Raw genomic sequence first — 20,249 nt, forward strand, 5'->3', positions numbered from 1 at the left:
CGCTGCGCTATAGGGAAAAACGAGAAAGTTATAAACCCGGGTGGGCCAGTGGCGCAATGGATAACGCGTCTGACTACGGATCAGAAGATTGTAGGTTCGACTCCTGCCTGGCTCGCACCTCTTTTTCGATTCCCGTTACCGTTAAACACACGAGTTCGTCACTGCCTTGCGGGACTGTTTTTAATCCGAGCTCATCATCCGGAGTTGTTTATTCGTCTAAAGCAAAGCTGACGATGTAAGAAACTCTAGAACGCCATCTGGGCTTAAGCTTCTCAAACGATCTGAATTCGCACCTTGTCAAATGCATTAACCACTCCAGCAAATTAACCCAATTAACAGACCAGTAAATTACAGGAGGAAAAATCCTTCAGCCCCAAGGAGAGGAGCAATATGCTCATCGTTGGCCTCATAGCATACGAGTAGTCCTACAAAAGACATCCCACAAAACAACCATGAGGCTTCCGAAGGCAGCAAGTGGCGCTGCTGTGGTGAGAACTGTTGTTTTCGCAGTGATTATCCATTAGTCCCGAACAGGGTGGGAGCATCCTTGTTGTGCAGTTGGATGAAAAGCACATGATTTTGCAAAACCCCACTTTTGATGTATGTAAAAGGCCACGCAGCATTTAAAGAACAGCTTACAACCCGGAGAGGCAAGGAAGTCGTCCCACAGCTTCAGAATAGCCACAATCCGTGGATCCGGCGCAAGTTTACTATAAAAAGTGGTTCTTGTTGTTATGAGTAAATAACTGAGTCAGTTTGTAAGTGCTACTAACAGCTAGAATCGCACTCCTCCTCATTTGGCTCTGTCTGAGCAGTGCTGGTACAGGAGGAGGGAGAGAGGCCAGGCCGGTTCCGTTTGCTGCTCGGCGGCAAGAGAAAACGCGACCGACAGAGGCGAACAGATGGACCAGAAAAGAGGTGCGAGCCAGGCAGGAGTCGAACCTACAATCTTCTGATCCGTAGTCAGACGCGTTATCCATTGCGCCACTGGCCCCGCACGGAGAAAACGGCCCACCCTCCGCTCGCCTCAGCGAACCCCATCCGCGGCCGCCCCCCAGTGCGCATGCGCTATTGCCCTCCCCGGCAGCTGCCGTGGTAAGGCGCATACTCAGAGCCCGGCGCGGGGCGGGGCGGTGCCTTGGGCGGCTGGCGGGGAGGGGCCCGCCGGTCCCTTCGATAGCTCAGCTGGTAGAGCGGAGGACTGTAGAGGCGCCGCCCGCGGGAATCCTTAGGTCGCTGGTTCGATTCCGGCTCGAAGGAGACGCCATATTTTTTCGTACTCGGGGAATTTTAAATTTTCGGCCACCTCGGTGGTGCACGGGGGCGCGGCCGCCGCTCCCGCCTCTCCACCGGGCCGACTAACAGTCGAATCAATCCACTGCCCAGTGTGGGACAGGGCACAGTCTCCATCCAGGGCCACAAGATTATTTTTTTCTTGGTTAGGGTTCACCCTCTCCGATGTAAATGTCTCTTCTACTTTTTGCAGAACTTCGTGCAAACTCCTTCATTCCTTTTCACTCATTCAGTGGCATCCCTTTTTCCTTGTCCTAAAGGATAGCTCATAAAATAAAAGCATACCTAGAGTTTCTTCTGGAGAAGGGACCATCTCTTTTCCTCCTGTCTCCAAGACATTTTTTTGGCTCCCACCCATCCCGAAAGTATCGACATGCATGTGTTTCTGTGTGACTGTGTATTACCCATAAGTGAAAGAAAGGCAGAGGTAAAAACAACAACAACAACAACAAAAGTATAAAACCACAACAGAGTGAAAGCCAAGAAAGCAAAAGGAAAAAAAAAATCAAAACACATCACTCAGAAAATGTAGGCACTGGTCTTGGGACTTGCTAAATGTTAAGCAGCTCTATTCTGCCTCTTGACCTGTGGCCCTGTTACATTGAGGTAACTGCTTGGCTCAGCTTCCCACTCTTCTAGGACATGCTTATGTATTTAAATGTGCTAAATGTTTTTTACTGAAAGAACAGCCTTGTCAGTGCTTGAACAATAGTGTAGATTGCTAAATATTTCATTTAGGAGCTAAGTACTGGCAACCTATCACCTGCAAGTGCTTAATTATTTCTGTATCTGGTCTCCAGCAAGGGCCAATAATGATTTGTGTTCATGTATCCTGTTCAATCACTTGTATCACTTAATAATGAAAGATGCCAGAGATTATAAAAGCACTGTTCATAAAAGATTTCACTCTGATACAATGGGTCACCAGAATGAGGTGGGCAAGCAAACGGATAAAGCAGATGTTGTCAAATGGCATGACAGGTATGGGGGGGAGGACACCTGCTCCAACAAAAGGACATTTTCATCTTCCGTGTTGTAAGAAAAGGTTTGTTTGAATTTCAAGCAAGAGCTGCCTCTTCTCCTGGGTAAAGGAGGAATAGAATAAATCTCAGGGGGGTTAAGAGCATGAGGATATAAATTTTCAGACTGTCTGGAGGATTTCAAAGGAGAGGTGGTGAAAATGAGGCACTGCTGGCTGACTGATGCATTTGGAGATCTGTGGCATGTGCACAGACAAGACGTTTCACTGATCACATAGGTGAGACACCACTGGAAATGAGAGAGCAGCTTTCCCAATTTTGTTAGTATCTGAAACATCATTATTTCTTGACTTAGATGCTCTTGCCAGGGTATCCATTTCAAATATCATAAACACCCGCTTCTGTTTGTTATCTACTCTTCACCTGGCTTGAATTGAGTGGGATTTCAGGGTCACCACGTCCTTCCAGTTGCCGCTCAGCGAGCAGCATCGATCTCGACTGACGTCCTTGGCCAAAAAAAAGCCACTTTCGAGCCAGGCAGGAGTCGAACCTACAATCTTCTGATCCGTAGTCAGACGCGTTATCCATTGCGCCACTGGCCCCTAGTGGTGAGAACGGGGCAACGCGGGGAGTATTGGTTGCGGGTCGCAAAGGCCGCGGAGGAGTGCCCCCCAGTGCTGCCAAAACTGGGGGCTGCTGGTCAGGAGGGATCCCGGCCGGCGGGAGGTGGAGGTGGGATCTGTCTCGGCTTCCACCATGTTGTTGCAGAAGAGCTTTGTAGACTTCACCCCGCGCATGGTCCTGCCCTCAGAGATGGACCCTGCAGAAATCAGACAGGTCCCGCGGGGCTGGGACAGGCTGCCTGGTGCGGCACAGAGTCAATCTGGTCAGAGGGGTAGGGTGGCTCTGAAGGTACCATGATAGCATCAGCACCTTGTCTTCCAGGTCACCCCATTCCACCGTCCCACTGACACCTCTCCTGTTACAATGTACCTGCCTCATGTCTTGACATTGGTTCCTGCCCCGAGCTCTGAGCTATTCTTGGTCTGTACTCTGTATTTTCTTCTTGCAGCTCAGACAATTCTCTTTGAATTGCCAGGATAGGCTTTACATTTGAATCCAAACAAAGCACCATGTTGGTGCTTCAGGAAGGAGACCATTGTCCCGGTGGCTGTGGTTTTGGTCACTTGGTATGCCTCACAAAAGCCTTGACATCCCAGAACTTGTTTTTCAGTTTTTCTTTGTTGATCAGATGCAAAGTCTGCATCTGCAAGATGCAAAAAAACACAACTTTTCTTTTCCAGGAAAAGCCAGGAAACACCTTACAGATCAGTAGCATTTGGGATTCAGCCTCGGGACTTCCCGATGATGCTTCCTGCATGCTTTTCTGAGCCCTCCGCTGACCTTACAGCAGCCAAACATATTGGTCCATTGCTGATAATAACCTGGGTGTCAGTGAGTTGTTGGGTTCTTTACAATAGTAGCCTTTGATTGCTGTTTGATTTCTGACACTTGTTCTTTGGGTTTTCATAAACAGGTCTGTACCAGAGAGAGCCTGGCTACCAAAAACAAACTACATATGTAGCCCTAGCTTCATTAGGCAAACAAACAAACAGAAAAAGAGAAGGAAAAAAAAAAAAAAACAAACAAAAGCCAACACTACCGATTAGGGAGCATGAAAGAAAAAGAAAAAAAAAAAAAAAAGAATGGTTCTTTTTTCCATTCCTTAAAAGCAAGATGGGATTCACATAACCTGCTGCCAGGGAAAATGCTGGGAGCTGTTGGCGACAGATCTTAATCACTGCAACCCTATCTGAATATGCATGGCTACTGTACCTCCCTCAGCAGTGGTGATTTTGACAGACTGCTGGGACAAGTGGTGGCTTTTGGCTTGGCTTGCTTGTGAACACTCCTCGTGATGGGTGCACTCCTCCTCCTTGACCTAACTGAACTTCGGCCCAAGCAGATGCTCAGCAAGTAGGCCTAGCCAAAGTTAATCCTATTGGGAGGCTATCAGCAAGAACACAGCACCAACCCACTGCAAAAAAAAAAAAAAGGTTTGGCAGGAGACTGGGCTGATAAGCGGCCAAAACTATATTAACACAGTAGAAAATCTGACTACAGAGCAACCACTTTACACTAAAATCTCTGCAGCCATCAAGGTCTGTTGAGCAATCCTTCCAGAGCAGATGGCTGCATGCAAGGATGTCCCCTCGAGCAGGGACACCTCTGAAGGTCACTCTGCGAGGCTGAGAGATCCCTTACCTGACACCAGACATCGATGGGTTGGTAAGTCACATTTTTTGCATGCATGTAACATTTAAGATATGTATAGTAAGCTTAAGAGATAATCTTTGTATCCCATACTAACTTTAGGAGAATATTGACCACCAATCTATCTGTACTTATGAAATATTTTGCACACCTAAATTTACTGATTAAAACTCAATAAACTAACTACTAGATTGAACCTGAGTGATCTCTGAGTCTTTTCCTGCGACACTCCTTCAAGTCGTGGACCATCCTGTGGGGTACTGAAGGTCTTACGTTCTGGATAAGACTGAAGATGTTGAGGGTGAAGTTTGAAAGGAGAATGAGACAATTTAGCAGCTCCTTGCTCCAAAACAAAGAGGTCTCACTTCTCCTCCCCTCTTCTCCACTATGCTCAGCTACACAATTTGCCTTGTCCCTGCTCTGGTGGTCGGTGATCACTCCAGGCACCCAAGTCAACTTGATAATACGGCAAAGAAGAGGGTAATTTTCTAATGGTCAGTGAGGTGAATCAGCTCAGCTGGTGCAAACGCTGGGACCTTGCGGCCAGGGCCAGCACGAGGAAGGTGAGGGGCACAGGCTGCCCCATCCTGCTGCCCAGAGTGACTTGTCCACTTGCAGCTGCTTGTGAAACTGCAGGCCAAAGGAGGTCGGTCGTGCTGAGACAACAAAGCAGAAGACACAGAGTGGGAGCAAGGTGTGAGAAGTAGAGACAGTATCCAGTAGGTGAGAGGTAGAGCTGTTTGCCTCCACAGATACCTCAATTTTGTTCTTGTTATTTTCATCCTCTCTTCATTTTTCTTCTTGCTCTCTTTATTTTTTGTGGGTGCTAGCAAGGTGGGCCGTGAAGACAAGGCCAAATTCCTCCTGATTACCTCAGGCCAGTGCGAAGGACTAAGTACCGAGGGGAGAAGATCCTTCATAAGCAGAGACTTGCAAACACCTCCTCTTTTTCAGATGGGTTTTGATTTTTTTCCCCTGGAATAATTGTGAAAAACCACAAAGTGAATGAAAGGGGGTGAGCGAGTCTAAATTGCTGTTGGGTATATAACAACAGGAAGAATGTAATTGCAAACAGGAGTTTGCAGGGATGAAGGTAGTCCTTTTTTCTAGTCGGGCAGCTTGGATTTGCACCTATTCCTCCAGCTGGCAGCCAGAGAGATCACCTACCCCATGCCCAGGCCAGGCAGGATAGAGAGGTCTCATGTATTTGCTCAGAGAACCTAGGAATGTTACCCCTGCTGTGACGATGGGACAAAGGATGGTGTTAGAAAAGAGTAGTTTCTCAGGTTTCCATGCACTTCCAACAGAAGTGCTCTGAGCACAGCAAGGCCACTCGGTTTTGGCTAAGGGAGTATGTTCTGCGTTTGAGAGGAACCATGTTGTGGTGCTCTGCAATTTGGAAAGCAACTCCTGGTGAGATGGGCCCTGCTCAAACCCAGGACAGGGATGCAGTCAAGAATAATGATTTAAGGTGAAAGCTTGGTCAAGCAGGGAACCGTTCTTTTGCCTGGATGAAGCTGGATTCAGAGCTGGGAAATCAGGCTAGTGTCCTGGGCGGGGGACAAATGGGGGTAAGAGCTGGAAACGAGAAGAGGTGATACACGTCTAGAAGACACTTCTCCCCTCCTGGCCATTGCCTGTCTGGGGGGGTCTGCAGCTGAGGGAAGGCACGTTCAGTAACACTTGGGATATGATGGAGAACAAGCTGGCAACCTGGAGTGCTTGTGAGGTGCCTCAAGCTCAACGTGGGGATTTACCACATCCTTTGGCAAGGAACAAGTCATTAGTATCCAATTACACTGAAATCATACTTAATTCAAGACGGGTTAAGGCAAAAAGCAAATAAAAACATTTACTCACAGCTGCCAAGATAGATAAACTTATAAAAGAGGTAGGTGGAGAAATGAGAGAAAACCAGGCTTCATTTACTGCCTTTGAAGATTAAATCAGCAAGGCCATTCCTTCATATCCAGGCATTTTGCCGCAGGCTCTCCTGACAAAGTGAGGAGCCCAAAGCCTATCTTCCTCCACACCTTACACCTCAGGCTGTGTTGACCAAGAAGTATTTCGTCCTGGGGTAACAAAGTGCCTCTTACATTGAATTTCCTCCTAATAAACCAAATTCTTCCCTTCCAAGGAGGTCCACCACTTTAGCAAGGAGCTGCTTCTATTTCTTCCCTATCCAGGAGACAAGCTAGCCCTTCCTCTTGGCAAAAATAAGGATTATTTCATTCCTTTAGCATTACCTGGCCAGCTAACAATACCTTGGCTCAAGTGCTAAGCGAGAGTGTTGTCAGGGGAAAGGCACTGGCTTGATGCCTGAATGCAACCATTTTCTTTTTTCCTTTTTTTTTTTTTAAAAAAAACCCCTTTTTGTTCTGCAATAATGTAAACATCTCTCCTTTGTCCTGCCTTGCCATTCTCATTCCGGTAGGCACACAGCACAATGTGTGTGCCTCGTCAGCCTTGGTTTGGAGAGGATGTCTTGCATCGAGCTGGTGCTGGGATCAGGAGCGAGGGGAGCCACTTCTGCCCGCTTGAGCAGAGACTGCTCTGTGGTTCGCAGGACTTGTCTTTTCCAGGAGAGACTGAAACAGTCCACTCCCTCCCTGGAAGAGGATAAAGGCACTGAAGGTGCATGTGGAAAGGATGAAAAGCAAGTTGCCGTGGTGCTGTGAAGTAGAAGAGGAGGTGGAGAGTTGTGCTGGGCTTGGGGAATCACTTCAAAAGACATCCTGGGACTTACTGCTGGGCATGCACATGGTCTCCTTTCTTACCCTGTTAGTGTGTCTTGTTCTCTTTGCATCTTCTTTCCCTCTGCAGACTTTCTTCTTCCAGCCTTACAAAGTGGGCTCACATAGGGACCATGTGGAGATACCTGTCAGCCCGCCGGCAGCACAGTTTCCTCTCTAAACTGGAAGAAAATGGTCCAGGCACCTTTCTGCCCCTCTGCATGGCTCCTGCAGCACATGGGGCCAGGGGAGGAGGGGGGACAACTCCAGCCTGGAGCCAGACAGCAAAGGGACTGATCCTGCTGCCCCCACATGCTGGATGGGCACACTGCCCTCAGAAGTGCTCCCCAGCTGTAAAGCGAGCGAAAGGAAAGTGAGGGAAAACAGGTTCACCAAGGTGGAAAAAGGTGGAGCTTCCTGCTCTACATGTTGGCCCTTCAGATGCTTTATTTCTCAATTTCCAGCCTGGCGCAACCTGTGAGGGTCAGCATAAAGACCATTTCAAATGGGAACATGTTAAGAAGTCACCAGAGGAAGGATGGGAGTGTTGTCACGTTCTTCAGGGCAAGAAGTTGATGCCTGAGTGGGTGACACCTGGCTTGATAAAGAGACATTTATACTCCCCTGGAAGCAAATGATGGCTGCCTTCATTTCCTGGGAATGAGCAACCAGTCTCGGTGCATTTCAGATTAAAATCTGTCAGGAGTCCAAGGAATTGGCTCTGAGACCTGACATATCAGGAGCACCCTAATGAATGCAACCTGAACAATGACTTACAGAGAAAGCTTTTAAGAAACTACTATACCTTCTCAGGGCAATCACCTGCACACCAGCCAGTGACAGGTGAGAAGTCTTGCCAGTTCAGACAGGTAAGGGTAGGAGTCTGTTGAGCTTTTTTTAAGTGTTCCACAAATATAATCTGTTTTGGATGGATATTAGTGGATGTTTCATGGATAAATGAATTTATTTGTGGTTTTGCCTCATCTCTTCTGGATTGAGATGTCAATGTGACTGGTTGCCCACAGGTTGTGGTCAACTCTTACCCTGTGGTCATCTGACTCCGATTGGGCTCCTTGGTATGTTCTCCAGAGTGTTAAAGGACAGCAGCAGCCATGCCTGCTCTGTTTTGGCTGCAGGAGTGAGGTCTCTGATGAGACATTCAAAACCCGCCTGGACACCTTTCTGTGTAACCTCATCTGTGTGTTCCTGCTCCGGCAGGGGGATTGGACTAGATGATCTTTCCAGGTCCCTTCCAATCCCTAACATTCTGTGATTCTGTGTGAGGTCAGAGATGGCAGAGGTAACCTCTGCTGTTTAGTGCGGAATAGGAGATTGCCCCGGGCTCGAGACCTGAGGTTCTTCTTGATGTCCATCAGGGAACGCATAAGAAGCCCAGTGATGAGCAAGAGCCTTCCTGCCCACCCCAAAACCCTCTCTTCTTTGAGCTGGAATTAAACCAGTGACTAAGGATTAACCTGAAAGAACCACAGGTCTCCATCCTGGGAGCTGAGCTATTGAAGGATGAGAGATGCGGTCCTGAGAGTGACTCCCAGCGGGATGCCACAGCAGCACCAGGCCTGGTTGTGTGATGGCGAGTGGCAGGCACATCACTCTGGGATGTGGGGAACCAAGGCCTAAAAGGCACCTTGAATACAAATTTCTGCACAGTGTGATGCTGCTGCAAAGCTGTCACCTCTCTGTGAAGTGCTTCGCAGCCATGATTAGGGATGGAAATAGCACCAAGGCCATGCTACGTAGGTAACTGGAAGAGGTGTGATTTGTAGTCTACTCACACATAAATCTATTAACACCCCTCTCATGTTTGCATTACAGTCTTCGGGATTATCAGAAGCAGCAGAAACACGCTGTGTACTGCTCTAGCTTGTTTCCCTGAAGTAAAATTCCTTGCACACCTGCAACAGGGCAGAGATGAGGGAGATCCAACCCCACAACATTAGAAAAACAGCGGCACAAGTGACATGAGGAAGCAAAACTCCCAACAAGCAGGTCCACCAGAGGACTGACTGTGTTGCACCACCTCTTCTTTCTTGCAGACTACATGCAGTTGGCCATGTGCTCCACTAGCAGCACCTCCCTAAGTGCTCGACAACCGAAATGCACAGCAGCTCTGGTGCTGACCCTGCGCTCTGCTTTGCCACCACATCCCAGCCCTCCCTGTGCCCCACATGTGCCAGTCCTCTCCCCCAGCTGCCTTCTCCTGATCCAAAGGGTGACTGTGGCAGGGGGAAACGAGGTCAGCAGTGCCATATTTTCCCAGCTCTTTGACCACAGAGATAGGACAAGGGAGTCAGGCATTGCCAGCACATAGCAGCACTCCTTCCCTTGCACACAGTGCTGGAGCAGCCTTCCTACCTTCTGATGGCTGGGGTCACCGGCTATGTGAGGCAGAGGCAGGGGGAGAATGGGTGGGGAGAGGGGAAAGAAAGCCACAAACTCTTTGGCTTCTCCCAGATTGTGGTAACAGATTACTGTGATGCAGTTTGCTGCCATGAATGACTCATTCATATTGCCCAACCCTGACTGCAGGCGTGTAGGACTTTATGGTGAGGGATGTGCACCCTCAGGCAGCCTGACCCCAGCTTTCCATGCAAAACACAAATTTGATTGTAAAGCTGACCCTTCGATGGCAAGGTCAAAGCCTTTGAAGAGGCACTGAAATCTGATTTATTCTGTGGCCAAAGGACTTGCTCTCTGGCCTTTCTTCCCTTGCATTCCCTAAACTTAGCCAGAATCAGAAAAGCTGACTTCTGGGGAACAGCCTGATGGGAGACAGGGATGCAACACCATGCATATGGACATGGGCTGGTGTGGTTGGATAATTCAAAAGGATGTTAATCTAATAGGCTGTTCCTTGGTACAGTGAAAAAAACATCACAGCAGATGGCATCCCTGATCATAGCTTGAAGGGTGTTCTTTCAACTCCTGCCCATCTTGAAGGTGCTTCCAGCTGTTGATGTCCTTGCCAACACCTGCATCTCTCCCTCATGCATTGTGCTCCCTGACACTCACACGAATCTCACATGAGGGAGCGGGGGAAAGAACTTGCCTGGGAATTGTCCAAAAGGCAAACTTGCTCTCCTAATCTGACTTTCAAAAGACAAAAAGGCATTAGCACTCAGGAATGGCCATGCTGGTTTTGCTATAAACCTAAAGAGCATTTACAGGGCAAAGGAAAACATGCAAGGAAAACAGAGATAAGTTTGAAATATAGCAGAGGACAAAAAGCTAAAGGACAGAGGTACCACTGGAACTGGAAATGGAACTAAGCCCAACTGCGTCAGGTAATGCCTTGCTGTCTGAAAACCTTCCTGCCCTCACACCCAATATTTTATTTCAACTCTAATAGCATGCCATTCAATCCTTTCTCTTCCAGTACTAAATTTCTGTTGTGTCCTGGAGGAATGGCCCTCAAGATGGGTATGGATGAAAACATAACCCAGGCCAACCTAGAGAGCTGGGACAGAGCCTCAGCAGGTCTCTGAGACTGTGTAAAGTCATGTGCTGACTGTAACCCTAAAACCAGTCTCTCCTGTGAGCTATGGACCCCAGCATTGTCCTGGAAAAAAAAACAAACCTGCATTCCTCTGCTCTGCAGCTGAGCTATGGAAGAGACAGACTGAAATAGCATCAAGAGTGGCTGATGTTGAGTGGATCAGGGCTCGGGAGAAACATGACACTGGGACAGGGCTGTATCCCTGCGAAGTGATTAGCTGACACCAGCTGGGAAGCCTGAGCTGGATCCGTGCTGTGAAATGCAAGTCACTTCTCTGTTGAACATCACTCTCCTTTCCTAACAATGGAGCTGCGGGTTGCGACAGCAGGGGCTGAACGGGAGGGCTGCAGGCTGTTAAGGCCAGAGCAGAAATGAAATATTTTTCCCAGTCCAAATTCCTACTGTTAAAACTCCGCAATTGCCTTTTCCTTAAATTCTGGTATGCTCAGGAGGCCCCCCTACCACTGCCACGACTGTGCCAGCTGTGCCCAGCCCCACTGTCACAACATCAACTCCGCTGCTAACCCAGCACCAAACACCCGTGTTATTCCATAAAATGCAGGAACTCAGGGAGGAGCCATCATTCCTTCCTCTCTGCTAGCAGAGGAGACGTAGTGATGATGATTTACAAACAGGCTTCCATGGGACATTGTGATAACAAAGTAGAGGGGAAAGGGTCAGGGCTGCATCTGGAAAGTGGGGCATAGTGTTAAAATGGTCGTTCACTCTTCAACTGGAAGTGGGATTCTCCCACTTTCCTAATTGATGTGTTCTCCCATTTTTCCAATTGGTTTTGGTTTTTTTTTTAAAATATCCTTTCTTCCTTCACATTTCTTTCTCACTGCAGGGCACTTTTGGGGGTGTGGAAAAGCAAGCCTGTGCCTGTTATCTGTGAAACTTGTCCCTAGCCCTGGAGAGGAGCTATTTTTAGGTAGGCAGTAGTGCAGGGCTATTTCTTTTCCACATGCAGTACTTCCTCTATGCAGTGCTTTGGACATATTTTTATGCCTTGCCTGTGAAATGTAGGTCTCTTTCTAGCAGTAACGTGTTGAGAGGATGAGGGCTGGGGAACCTCTGGGCTTGTAAAGTTGTGTATGGCTTGAGGAGATGCTGAACCGCTAATCTGATGTTTGTTGTTCCACAGCACCAGCAGCCTGTCTTTCCAGGTTCACAATTTTGAGACTTCATAGAATACAGATAATTGCAGGGAAGGTGATAAATGCCTCATCTTAATCACCATTCGGGGTCACCCTGCCTCCCTGAAGGTTATGGTCTGACCACCATTTCTCATCCTGGCCTCGAGGAGTGTGAGAAATCCAGGACTTTCTGCTGGGAGAGATTTCTGTTCCCCTATGGCCCCTAAAGGTGGGTGACACTCGGGTCCACACTGGCCTGCTGGCATTGCTGGAGGGCAGCAGGAAGCCACAGGACCCTCCTTCTCCCAGGCAGGCAGCTGGGAGCAGTGACCCCATGGGTTGGTGTTCCACTGGCAGCAGAGCCACGGTGTGTGGAGGTGACTCCCCAATGGACTTGATCCATAGACCCTCCCTGTTTCAGGGTTTTTTAATCCAAATCTCTGAGGTTTGTCTGCTATACTTTATGTTGGTACTGCTGGTGAATCTGGAACAGAAATGATAATCCAGTTCATCTGCCCTTTCATCCCATGTTTCTGTATGTTTGCTGCAGACTGTGGAAGCTCCTTGAGCATGGATAAGCCCAGAGAAGGCAAACATCATCCCTTTGGCTGGTCTTTGCAGCTTGTCCCTGAAATCCTGTGCTCCTGCACATTTGATGTGCTCCCAGTGACTCACCCTTAGAATTGCTTTGAGCTTGTCCCTGCTGCTGTGATTTTGTATGTGCAAAAGGAAATTTTGAAAGATGTCATTATCTCACATGCTGGTCCTTGTTTTCCTGGAGATCTGAAACTGCCTTTCAGATTGTTTTTAGAAGGTCTCCAAATACTGACTGCATATGGCCTGTCATCACATATGAAGTATACAAAGACAAATATGTATGTTGACTGGAAAAATGTCAGTCTCAAAAGGCAACCATTTTTGAAAACACTTGTCCCTGTTGCAAAGGCTGTCTTTGGCTGTATAAATTGAGTCATGTACAAGGGCAGTTTCAGGATTTATTGTGAGATGTTTAGTGATCACAATAAAATCATGAAATGCAAGATACTGTTTAAAGTTTGCACTTGCATAGGTAGGGGGGCTTAATCTTGTAGCTGGCTCATTGGCTTAGTGACTTATGACAAATATAAATGAAATTTGAATTTCTGCAACATGTCTACTCTAGGTGGGAATGCGGTGCTCACCATCCACTGCTGAGGAACTGCTTGCTGCAGGCTAAATGGGCACAGATGAAAGGTAAGATGGATGGAGAACCTGCCCCCTACCTCCTCAAGGGATACTTGGCTAAAAATGTGAATATTTTCAGTTAAAACAACAAGCAGAGTTAGCAGGATGGGAGAGGGGAAGGCCACATTGTCATTTTACTCTAAATCTCACATTCAGGTGGGCAGAAATGGAGGCAGCAGCCTCATTTTTGTCAGGATGTTGTGCTGCTTGGGCAGCCAGGACTTCTCACCAGAGGTGAGCAAGGCAGGGCAAAGCTGGGGGAAGACGGGCAGGTGGGTCCATCAAACACAAAGCTCTCAGGTGAGCCCCCGTGCCTCAGGAGTGCTGGGGGCTGCTGGAGGCCATGGGCTGGGGACGGGTGTCATTCCTGCCCTGGGGACGATGGGCAGCTGGCCACCTGCCTTAGCTGCTGGTGGAGGGGTCTGTCTGCCCCGGGGCTGGGTGGCAGGGGTGGCAGGTGCTCGTTCATCCCCGAGGACAGGCAGGAGGTGGGGTGGTCGCAGGCCAGGGCACCACTGCTCCATGGAGCAGGATGCTCCGTGCCACCCACCATGTCCAGATGAGGGTGCTTGTGCAAGGATCCCGGTGCTTGCAGAGCAGGTTTTACCTGTGCTGAGCTTGGTGGCAAGGAAAGTCACACGGGAGTTATCCTCTGGCAAAAATAGGCTTTTTTTCTTTGTTTTTCAGTCATGCAAAAGAGCCACGGGGCACATTTTCTGTGACTGACACATGAGAGCTTCACGGCACTCATACAAGAGGTTGCAGAAGGGAATTCTGTGAATGCAAAAGGCAGGGATGTCATTATGGCATTGAAATTTGAACCTGGACATCATTCAACCTCTCCTTCCTCCTCCAAATCCCTCTCCTAAACCCAGTGCTTTGCCGCCAGCCTTCCAGGCTCTCCTGGCTGTCAGTCCACAGCCTGCAAGCTGTTATTCGCCTGCAAAAATAGAGGAGTTAGAAGCAATGTCCGTAAAAGTGAGCATATCTCTAGGAAGTAGTGTTCTGGTTGTGTCAGCAAAGGCAGGTAACATTCCCAGGCAAGCAATACTGGAAAAAAAAATCATTAAGAAATGGTATTTTCTTCTTGGCGATGGCTGGCAGACATCCAGGGTTTCTGTCCAGGAGTAGGGTACTCTTGCCCTTTGTTCATCCCTCCAGAGATGGCTTGGCTTGGTGGCTCCTTGGAGGTGGAGAGCTGTGAGTGCTGGTGATCTTCCCTTGTGGGTGTGGAAGGGGAGGAACAGGAGAGTGACAGGTTGCTGGGCTCTTTCTCAGTGCACGTGCTTCAAAGTCAAGCCTAAGTAATCTCTGCCAAAGACCAGCTGCAGGACTGTCCCACGGCTTTGCAGCCTCTTGGGCTTTGCTCTTCTCTTCCTCCTTCTTGTAGTGTGGTCGTATGACAAGTGGCTTTCCTGGTACTTCTCATCCAGCTTTTGAAAGTGCAGCCAAGCCTCTGCATTTCTTTACTGGGGAATCACTGCTATGCTTCATAATACTTTGACAGACAAACCTGTACTAATTTTTCACATATCTGAACTACATATTCCTTCCAGAAAAGTATTCCAGCTTAGGTCTGGCTCCAGAAGGTGGGTTTATCTGTGATTTATTGGCTTCTTTTTGTGATTGTGCTGTTTATTATCTGTTCTGTGTTAACGTGCCTGAGCACCCAGGAAGGAGAAAACCAGCAGCAGACTGTGCCTCACCTTGTTGTCATCAGATGCCCTCTGCAGATGCATCAGGTGTCACGCTCAGCCTGTTTACATAAGGCTTTTGAGGGCTACCACAGGTAAGTATAAGTTCACCAGCATTATATCCAGAGGTGCATTACATGCCGAGAGGTGCTTCATTCATTGTCCAAAGGTCCGGCACAGCAGCACGATCCTCCAGCTTTTTTCCATGCTGTGAACACCCCCTCCCTGACATCACCATATGCAGGTGTTTCGGTGCACTGACATCCCCAACCTTCAGCTTTTCCTCCCAGAATTTCTCTGTTCCTGCCGGTGCAGAGAGGTGGAAGCGCCTGCCTCACCAGCTGAAGACAGTTTTCCTCATCTAATTCCAATCCCCCTATTAAAGCAGGTTTTGATGCGCAAGGGGCAGCTGACTCAGAGTTCAGAATGAGGCATTTGAATTCCTCCAGACGTGAAAGTCACCTCTGACCCACTCGGGGAAGGGAGGGGAAGAAGAGAAACATCTTCTGGCTGCTGCCAGGAAAGGCTCCTCTGCCAAAGCCCCAGCTGTCTGCGGCTCAGCTGCCGGCGCAGTTTCTCGCTCTTGGCTCTGGGCTCTCATCTGCACCAGGCAGCCGAGGCAAAGGTGTGATTTCAAATGGGTTTAACTAAGCTTTTATAAACTTCTCATGAATGTAAAACTTCAGAAAAATCTATTTGGTTTTATGTGGCTGCTGACAAATGTATGTGTCTATGTAGGGGAAATACCTGATCGGTGGGCTGCGAATGGGTGCAGGATTTCACCCAAAGACTAAAAAAGTATGCAAGGCATTGAAAATAAAATAGTCAATGATGAACCGAATTTAATGTGATTCATTGCCATTGCATGCAGAGAATAGGATTCATTTTCATGTAGAAATCAAAAAAACCCTTTACTTTTTATATTTCCTTGAAGGGCACAGTTTCCAAACTGGTGTTGCACACAGATACAGTGCTGTGCTTTGGAGTTGGGGTCTGCCCCTGGACACGTAGGGGACTTGTTCCGCCATTCTATAGCATATTTCAGATGCAAGCCTCGTACAGTCATGAAGTAATACAAATATGTCAGCTTTCTACACAGAGACTTTACAGAGAAAGAGTTGTAGTTACTGATTAAAAAAGAAGACAATAGTCTCATTACAGGTACAGTATAGTGGCAAAGTGATTTTATACAGTACATGCAGGAACTTTGCCGTGAATTTGAGGATGAGTTATTTATTGCTTGTACAGTTGTGTGATAAATTATTGGCAAGTAGAAGCACAGATGGCTTTCCCTTAAGATCAGGCATCACATGCCACAAATTATCTGGGAAATTGTCATTTTAAAAATAACTCTGGAACAAGTGCCAAGCTGAGAGGGATATCAGTGTCTAATAAACAGATATAAACACAGCAGTGCCCAAAACTAAAATATATTTGAATTAAACTATGCGGAGAGAAAGCATATACAATTACCACCTCTTCTCTAGCAGTACAAATTAAAGCTTTTTAGGCTGTACTTCTTCTGTCTCTTTCTCATCAGGAAATTCGAATAATGTTTTGGGTGCATATTTAAGCTGCTGTGGAGTTAGCGGCTTGAATAGTTGTGTTAGATTCTTACAGCTCCTCAAAAAAAAAAATCATACTGGAAGAAAGTTAAGCACAGTTATAGGCAGGCAATATTTTTAAGCTGTTTTTCGATGTGATGACATGTTTACACCCTGAAGTGTCTGAGCTCCAGCACAGCCATCACTCCTATTGTCATCTCCAGCAATCGTGTGTGCTTCACACTTTGGAAAGGCAAGACCCCGGAGCATGCCGAAACACAGGGGCAAAATTACATCCTGCATCTCATGGCCACAGCTGCTTGCTCAAAACAGAGTATTTATTGTGCGGCTGGGCTGACTGGGGCAGCCCTGCGCTCTCTGCCCGCCGTGCAGAGATAAGCGGGGAGCGGATTGCGCCTGCTTATCGCTCGGCCCCCTCCTCCTCGAGGGGTGAAGGCTGCCATGTGTGAGTGAGGAGAGCCAGGGCCCCGCCGGCCGCCTCGCCGTCCCCCCGCCAGCCGTCACCTGTCCCCGCCTGTCCCCCTCTCACGCGCTTATATGGGCACGGCAGGGTGGCATCTTGTGACGCCGCGTTGCTAAAAACAGCCCCCGGCTCCCTTCGGCCCCTCGTTTAAACAATGTCCTCCGGCCAGAGCAACCCAGAGAGCCTCTGATCACAACGCAGCCTTGGACTTATTTCAAGGGAAATTAACCCGGAAACTCCTCCGCGAGGCCGCGATCCCGAGCGTATGCCCCTGGAAAAGCTAGGGATGAGCTCCTCCCTGAGCTACAAGTCCTTCTCCAAAGAGCAGCAAACCATGGATAACCTGGAGAAACAGCTTATTTGCCCCATCTGCTTGGAGATGTTTACCAAGCCAGTGGTCATCCTGCCCTGCCAGCACAACCTCTGTCGGAAATGCGCCAGCGACATTTTCCAGGTAGGTTTCTTCCCACAGAAAGCTCTGCTTCCCGGGCAGCACTGGCTGAAATGAATGGAAAAGCAGATTCTTGGACACGTTTTGGTTGGGTGCTTTTAACAGTCAGTAAGATGGGGGAGAGGGGAGTGATTTAAAGCAGAAGTTGAGCGTCCCCAGGGGCCAGGGCTGAGTTCAGAGCAGATTAAAGTGTCACCTGTTAGTGGCAGGGATGTGGCCACCCATGTTGGGTGCTCTCCTGAAGGTGACTTGTTGGAGCTGCCCTCTCCTTGGACACACTCACAAATGGTGCTTTTGAAAGAGGTTTTCACGGTTCTGCATGGCCTGACTCACCTCTCCTTGTGCCGCTTGGCAAGAGCAGGCCTCCAACCCCTACCTGCCGACCAGGGGAGGCACAACCGTGGCATCAGGAGGACGCTTTCGCTGCCCCTCCTGCAGACACGAAGTGGTCCTGGACCGGCACGGCGTCTACGGGCTGCAGAGGAACCTGCTGGTGGAGAACATCATCGATATCTACAAGCAGGAGTCCACAAGGTAACAAGTGAATGTGTGCCCTTCAGAGGGGATTTGCCACAAAGGCAGACAGGGCTCAGAAGACTGGTGGCCTTTGGTCTTTCTATTTGGAGCACGTGAGGTTGACTGAGATGTTTTCTCTCTTGGAAATGCAGAAAGAGGTCGTGCTGTGGTGTGTGCCTGTCTGCTGTGCAATGAGGTCAGCTCCCACTGAGCACAGAAAACTGTATCCAAATAGATGCTGAATTTCCCTGCTTCCACTTACAGCAGATGATAGTGCCATGCTTATTCACATGAGCAACACTCACCCCTGCAAGCAAAGCCCTTGAGGTCAGCATGGCTATTCACATGAATAAGGGAAAAGCAGCTAGGTTCACATGGTTTGTTTTGAAAACAGTTCAGGCGATTCTTATTTGTCTTTAAACGGCCTGTTCTCATGCTAAAGAAGGGAAAGAAATTTCAAATCTTGTTAGATAATCCTGAGGGACAGACAGTGCAAACAAGAAGAAAACTGAATTTCACAGAGAAGATACCCTGCATCATAATGTCAAATCAAAACTCGATAAAAAAATCTCCATTCCTGTCAGCTTGGGCTGTGAACTCATGAAATCAAGTCTTATTTAGGACTCCATAAAAGAGAAGGAATAGCCAGAAATAATACGTATCAGTGCAGTGTGGGCTGGTTTTGTAAGGCAGGGTGGTTTGTACACCTGAAGGAAAGGGTAACCCTGGCTGTGCTCCCTGACAGTCTTTCCAACTCACCCCAACACAGAGCTGGGTTTCGCAGCAGCAATGGGGTGGTATCACCAGAGCAGGTGGACACAACCACCGTAGCTCCGTGCCTGGGACGTCTTAGGGCACTTCTACCCTCCTCCGGCAGAGGAGGACAGTCACCAGCAGACAGGACGTTTCAGAGCCCGACTGTGGCTTTAGCTATTCTTGGCTGTTTGAATCCCTACAGGCACTGTTGTAGCTGGGCATAGGTTAGAGCTCCAAAGCGTCAGAGAGCACAAAGTTGGCTTAAAATTGTCCTGACTGCTGCCCTTTGCACTCAGTGCCAAGGGAAGTTCAGCTACCCTTGTGTGTGCCATTCACAACCAAATATTATTTTAGTCAGGAAAATCTTGGAGGAAATTAATCAGGAAAGCTACGGTGGTGGACTTTGCTTTTGACCAAATAAGCTGGACATGTGTGGCATCATGTCTTTCCTGGTTCTGTTGTGGTTTTTTTTGTTTGTTGGGGTTTTTTTTCAGCTCACAGTTGTATTTAACTTAAAAAATAAATAAATATATGCAGCTCCTTTTCCCATGTAGTTCATGGGCAATTGGAACAAAATTCAGTTAAACAAATGTAAGAGATTTAGCAGATTTTTTTTTTACATTCCACAAAAGCAAAACATATTATGAATAATAGTGGACAACAGAAAAAAAAAAAAAAAACACAACAAAAAGAAAACACAAAACAAACAAACAAAAAACCCAAACGTGAACATGTATTTGCTTAGATACTTGTCAAAAAGTTTTATTTATTTAGTCTGCTAAGGTGCTTATTTAACCTTCATGTATGTCCTTAGAATGGACGTTATCATCAGGGTTACGTAGCAGCGGCAATGCATAGCAGCATTATCTAAACTATTTGGCACTTTGTAGGCCTCAGCTGCTTATCTCCCTCTGCCTAATGTTCCTCAGGCTCCTCTGAGAATGCGAGCAATATCTACCTCAGCTTTACCCTGTGCTGTCCCACTGAAACAAAAAAAGTCAAGGGAAATCAAATCTTCTCCACTTCTTCTTTTTGTATCAGTCTCTTCCACACTGTGAGCTGGGGTCTGGCAGAGGTACATAAGAGGAAGGCTGAGGTGTGACCTTTGCCTCCTCATTTTTCCCAAGACAACCCTTCAAACTGGCAGCATCTGTGATTTCCAGGCAAGAGCCTCTTCCCATCAAGTCCTCCTGTGGGTGTAACTCACCATAACTATATGTGCCAGAATGATGCTAGCTCCCAGCTGCATTTCACATGAACTTTAGAGAGTGAGGGGCATTCAGGTAGAGAGCAAGCTTTATGTCCTACTTAGGTAAAAATATTTTTTTAAATTTGAGTTTTTATTTGAACTTTTTTAAAATAAAAGCTGAGGCAAGAGGGGGCTATGGGGCTGGGAGGGTCTGCCCAAGCTCTCACACGCAGCTCATCCTGTTACTAAAAATCACATCATATGGTCTTTTATCCCATTGCTCATCAAATTCCAGCTGACAGCAGCATAGCCTGTTGCCCAATTTAGAATCTATTAGCAACACAAGGAAAGAAATCTTCAAGCAGGACATGGGTCCTACTAAGCTTTAAAGACCAACAAAGGACTGAACCTGGTGAAAACAGAATTGGCTAAAATATTAAAGCAATCTTTGAAAGCGTGTAG

General features: G+C 47.8%; 1 protein-coding gene and 4 non-coding genes across 8 annotated transcripts in view; 3 read left to right on the top strand and 2 right to left on the bottom strand.

The window, feature by feature from the left end:
* Positions 1–42: 42 nt before the first annotated feature.
* TRNAR-ACG (transfer RNA arginine (anticodon ACG)) lies at positions 43–115 on the top strand. The gene has a single exon. It is a non-coding gene; the product is annotated as a tRNA-Arg (tRNA).
* An 806-nt stretch (positions 116–921) lies between these two features.
* TRNAR-ACG (transfer RNA arginine (anticodon ACG)) lies at positions 922–994 on the bottom strand. Its single transcript has one exon. It is a non-coding gene; the product is annotated as a tRNA-Arg (tRNA).
* Positions 995–1,170: 176 nt separating this feature from the next.
* Positions 1,171–1,260, top strand: TRNAY-GUA (transfer RNA tyrosine (anticodon GUA)). The gene is given in 2 exon segments: positions 1,171–1,207; positions 1,225–1,260. It is a non-coding gene; the product is annotated as a tRNA-Tyr (tRNA).
* A 1,542-nt stretch (positions 1,261–2,802) lies between these two features.
* TRNAR-ACG (transfer RNA arginine (anticodon ACG)) lies at positions 2,803–2,875 on the bottom strand. Its single transcript has one exon. It is a non-coding gene; the product is annotated as a tRNA-Arg (tRNA).
* Positions 2,876–17,014: 14,139 nt separating this feature from the next.
* TRIM55 (tripartite motif containing 55) overlaps positions 17,015–20,249 on the top strand; it is a 40,110-nt gene continuing 36,875 nt past the window's right edge. For all 4 annotated transcript variants that reach the window (XM_065630139.1, XM_065630140.1, XM_065630141.1 and 1 more), the window contains exons 1-2: positions 17,015–17,329; positions 17,688–17,860. In XM_065630139.1, coding sequence (XP_065486211.1) covers positions 17,141–17,329; positions 17,688–17,860 — 362 coding nt within the window. In that variant the 5' untranslated portion in view covers positions 17,015–17,140. The remainder of the gene's footprint in view (positions 17,330–17,687; positions 17,861–20,249) is intronic.

This window comes from Caloenas nicobarica, chromosome 2 (genome assembly GCF_036013445.1).
Source record: "Caloenas nicobarica isolate bCalNic1 chromosome 2, bCalNic1.hap1, whole genome shotgun sequence".
Lineage (NCBI taxonomy): Eukaryota > Metazoa > Chordata > Aves > Columbiformes > Columbidae > Caloenas > Caloenas nicobarica.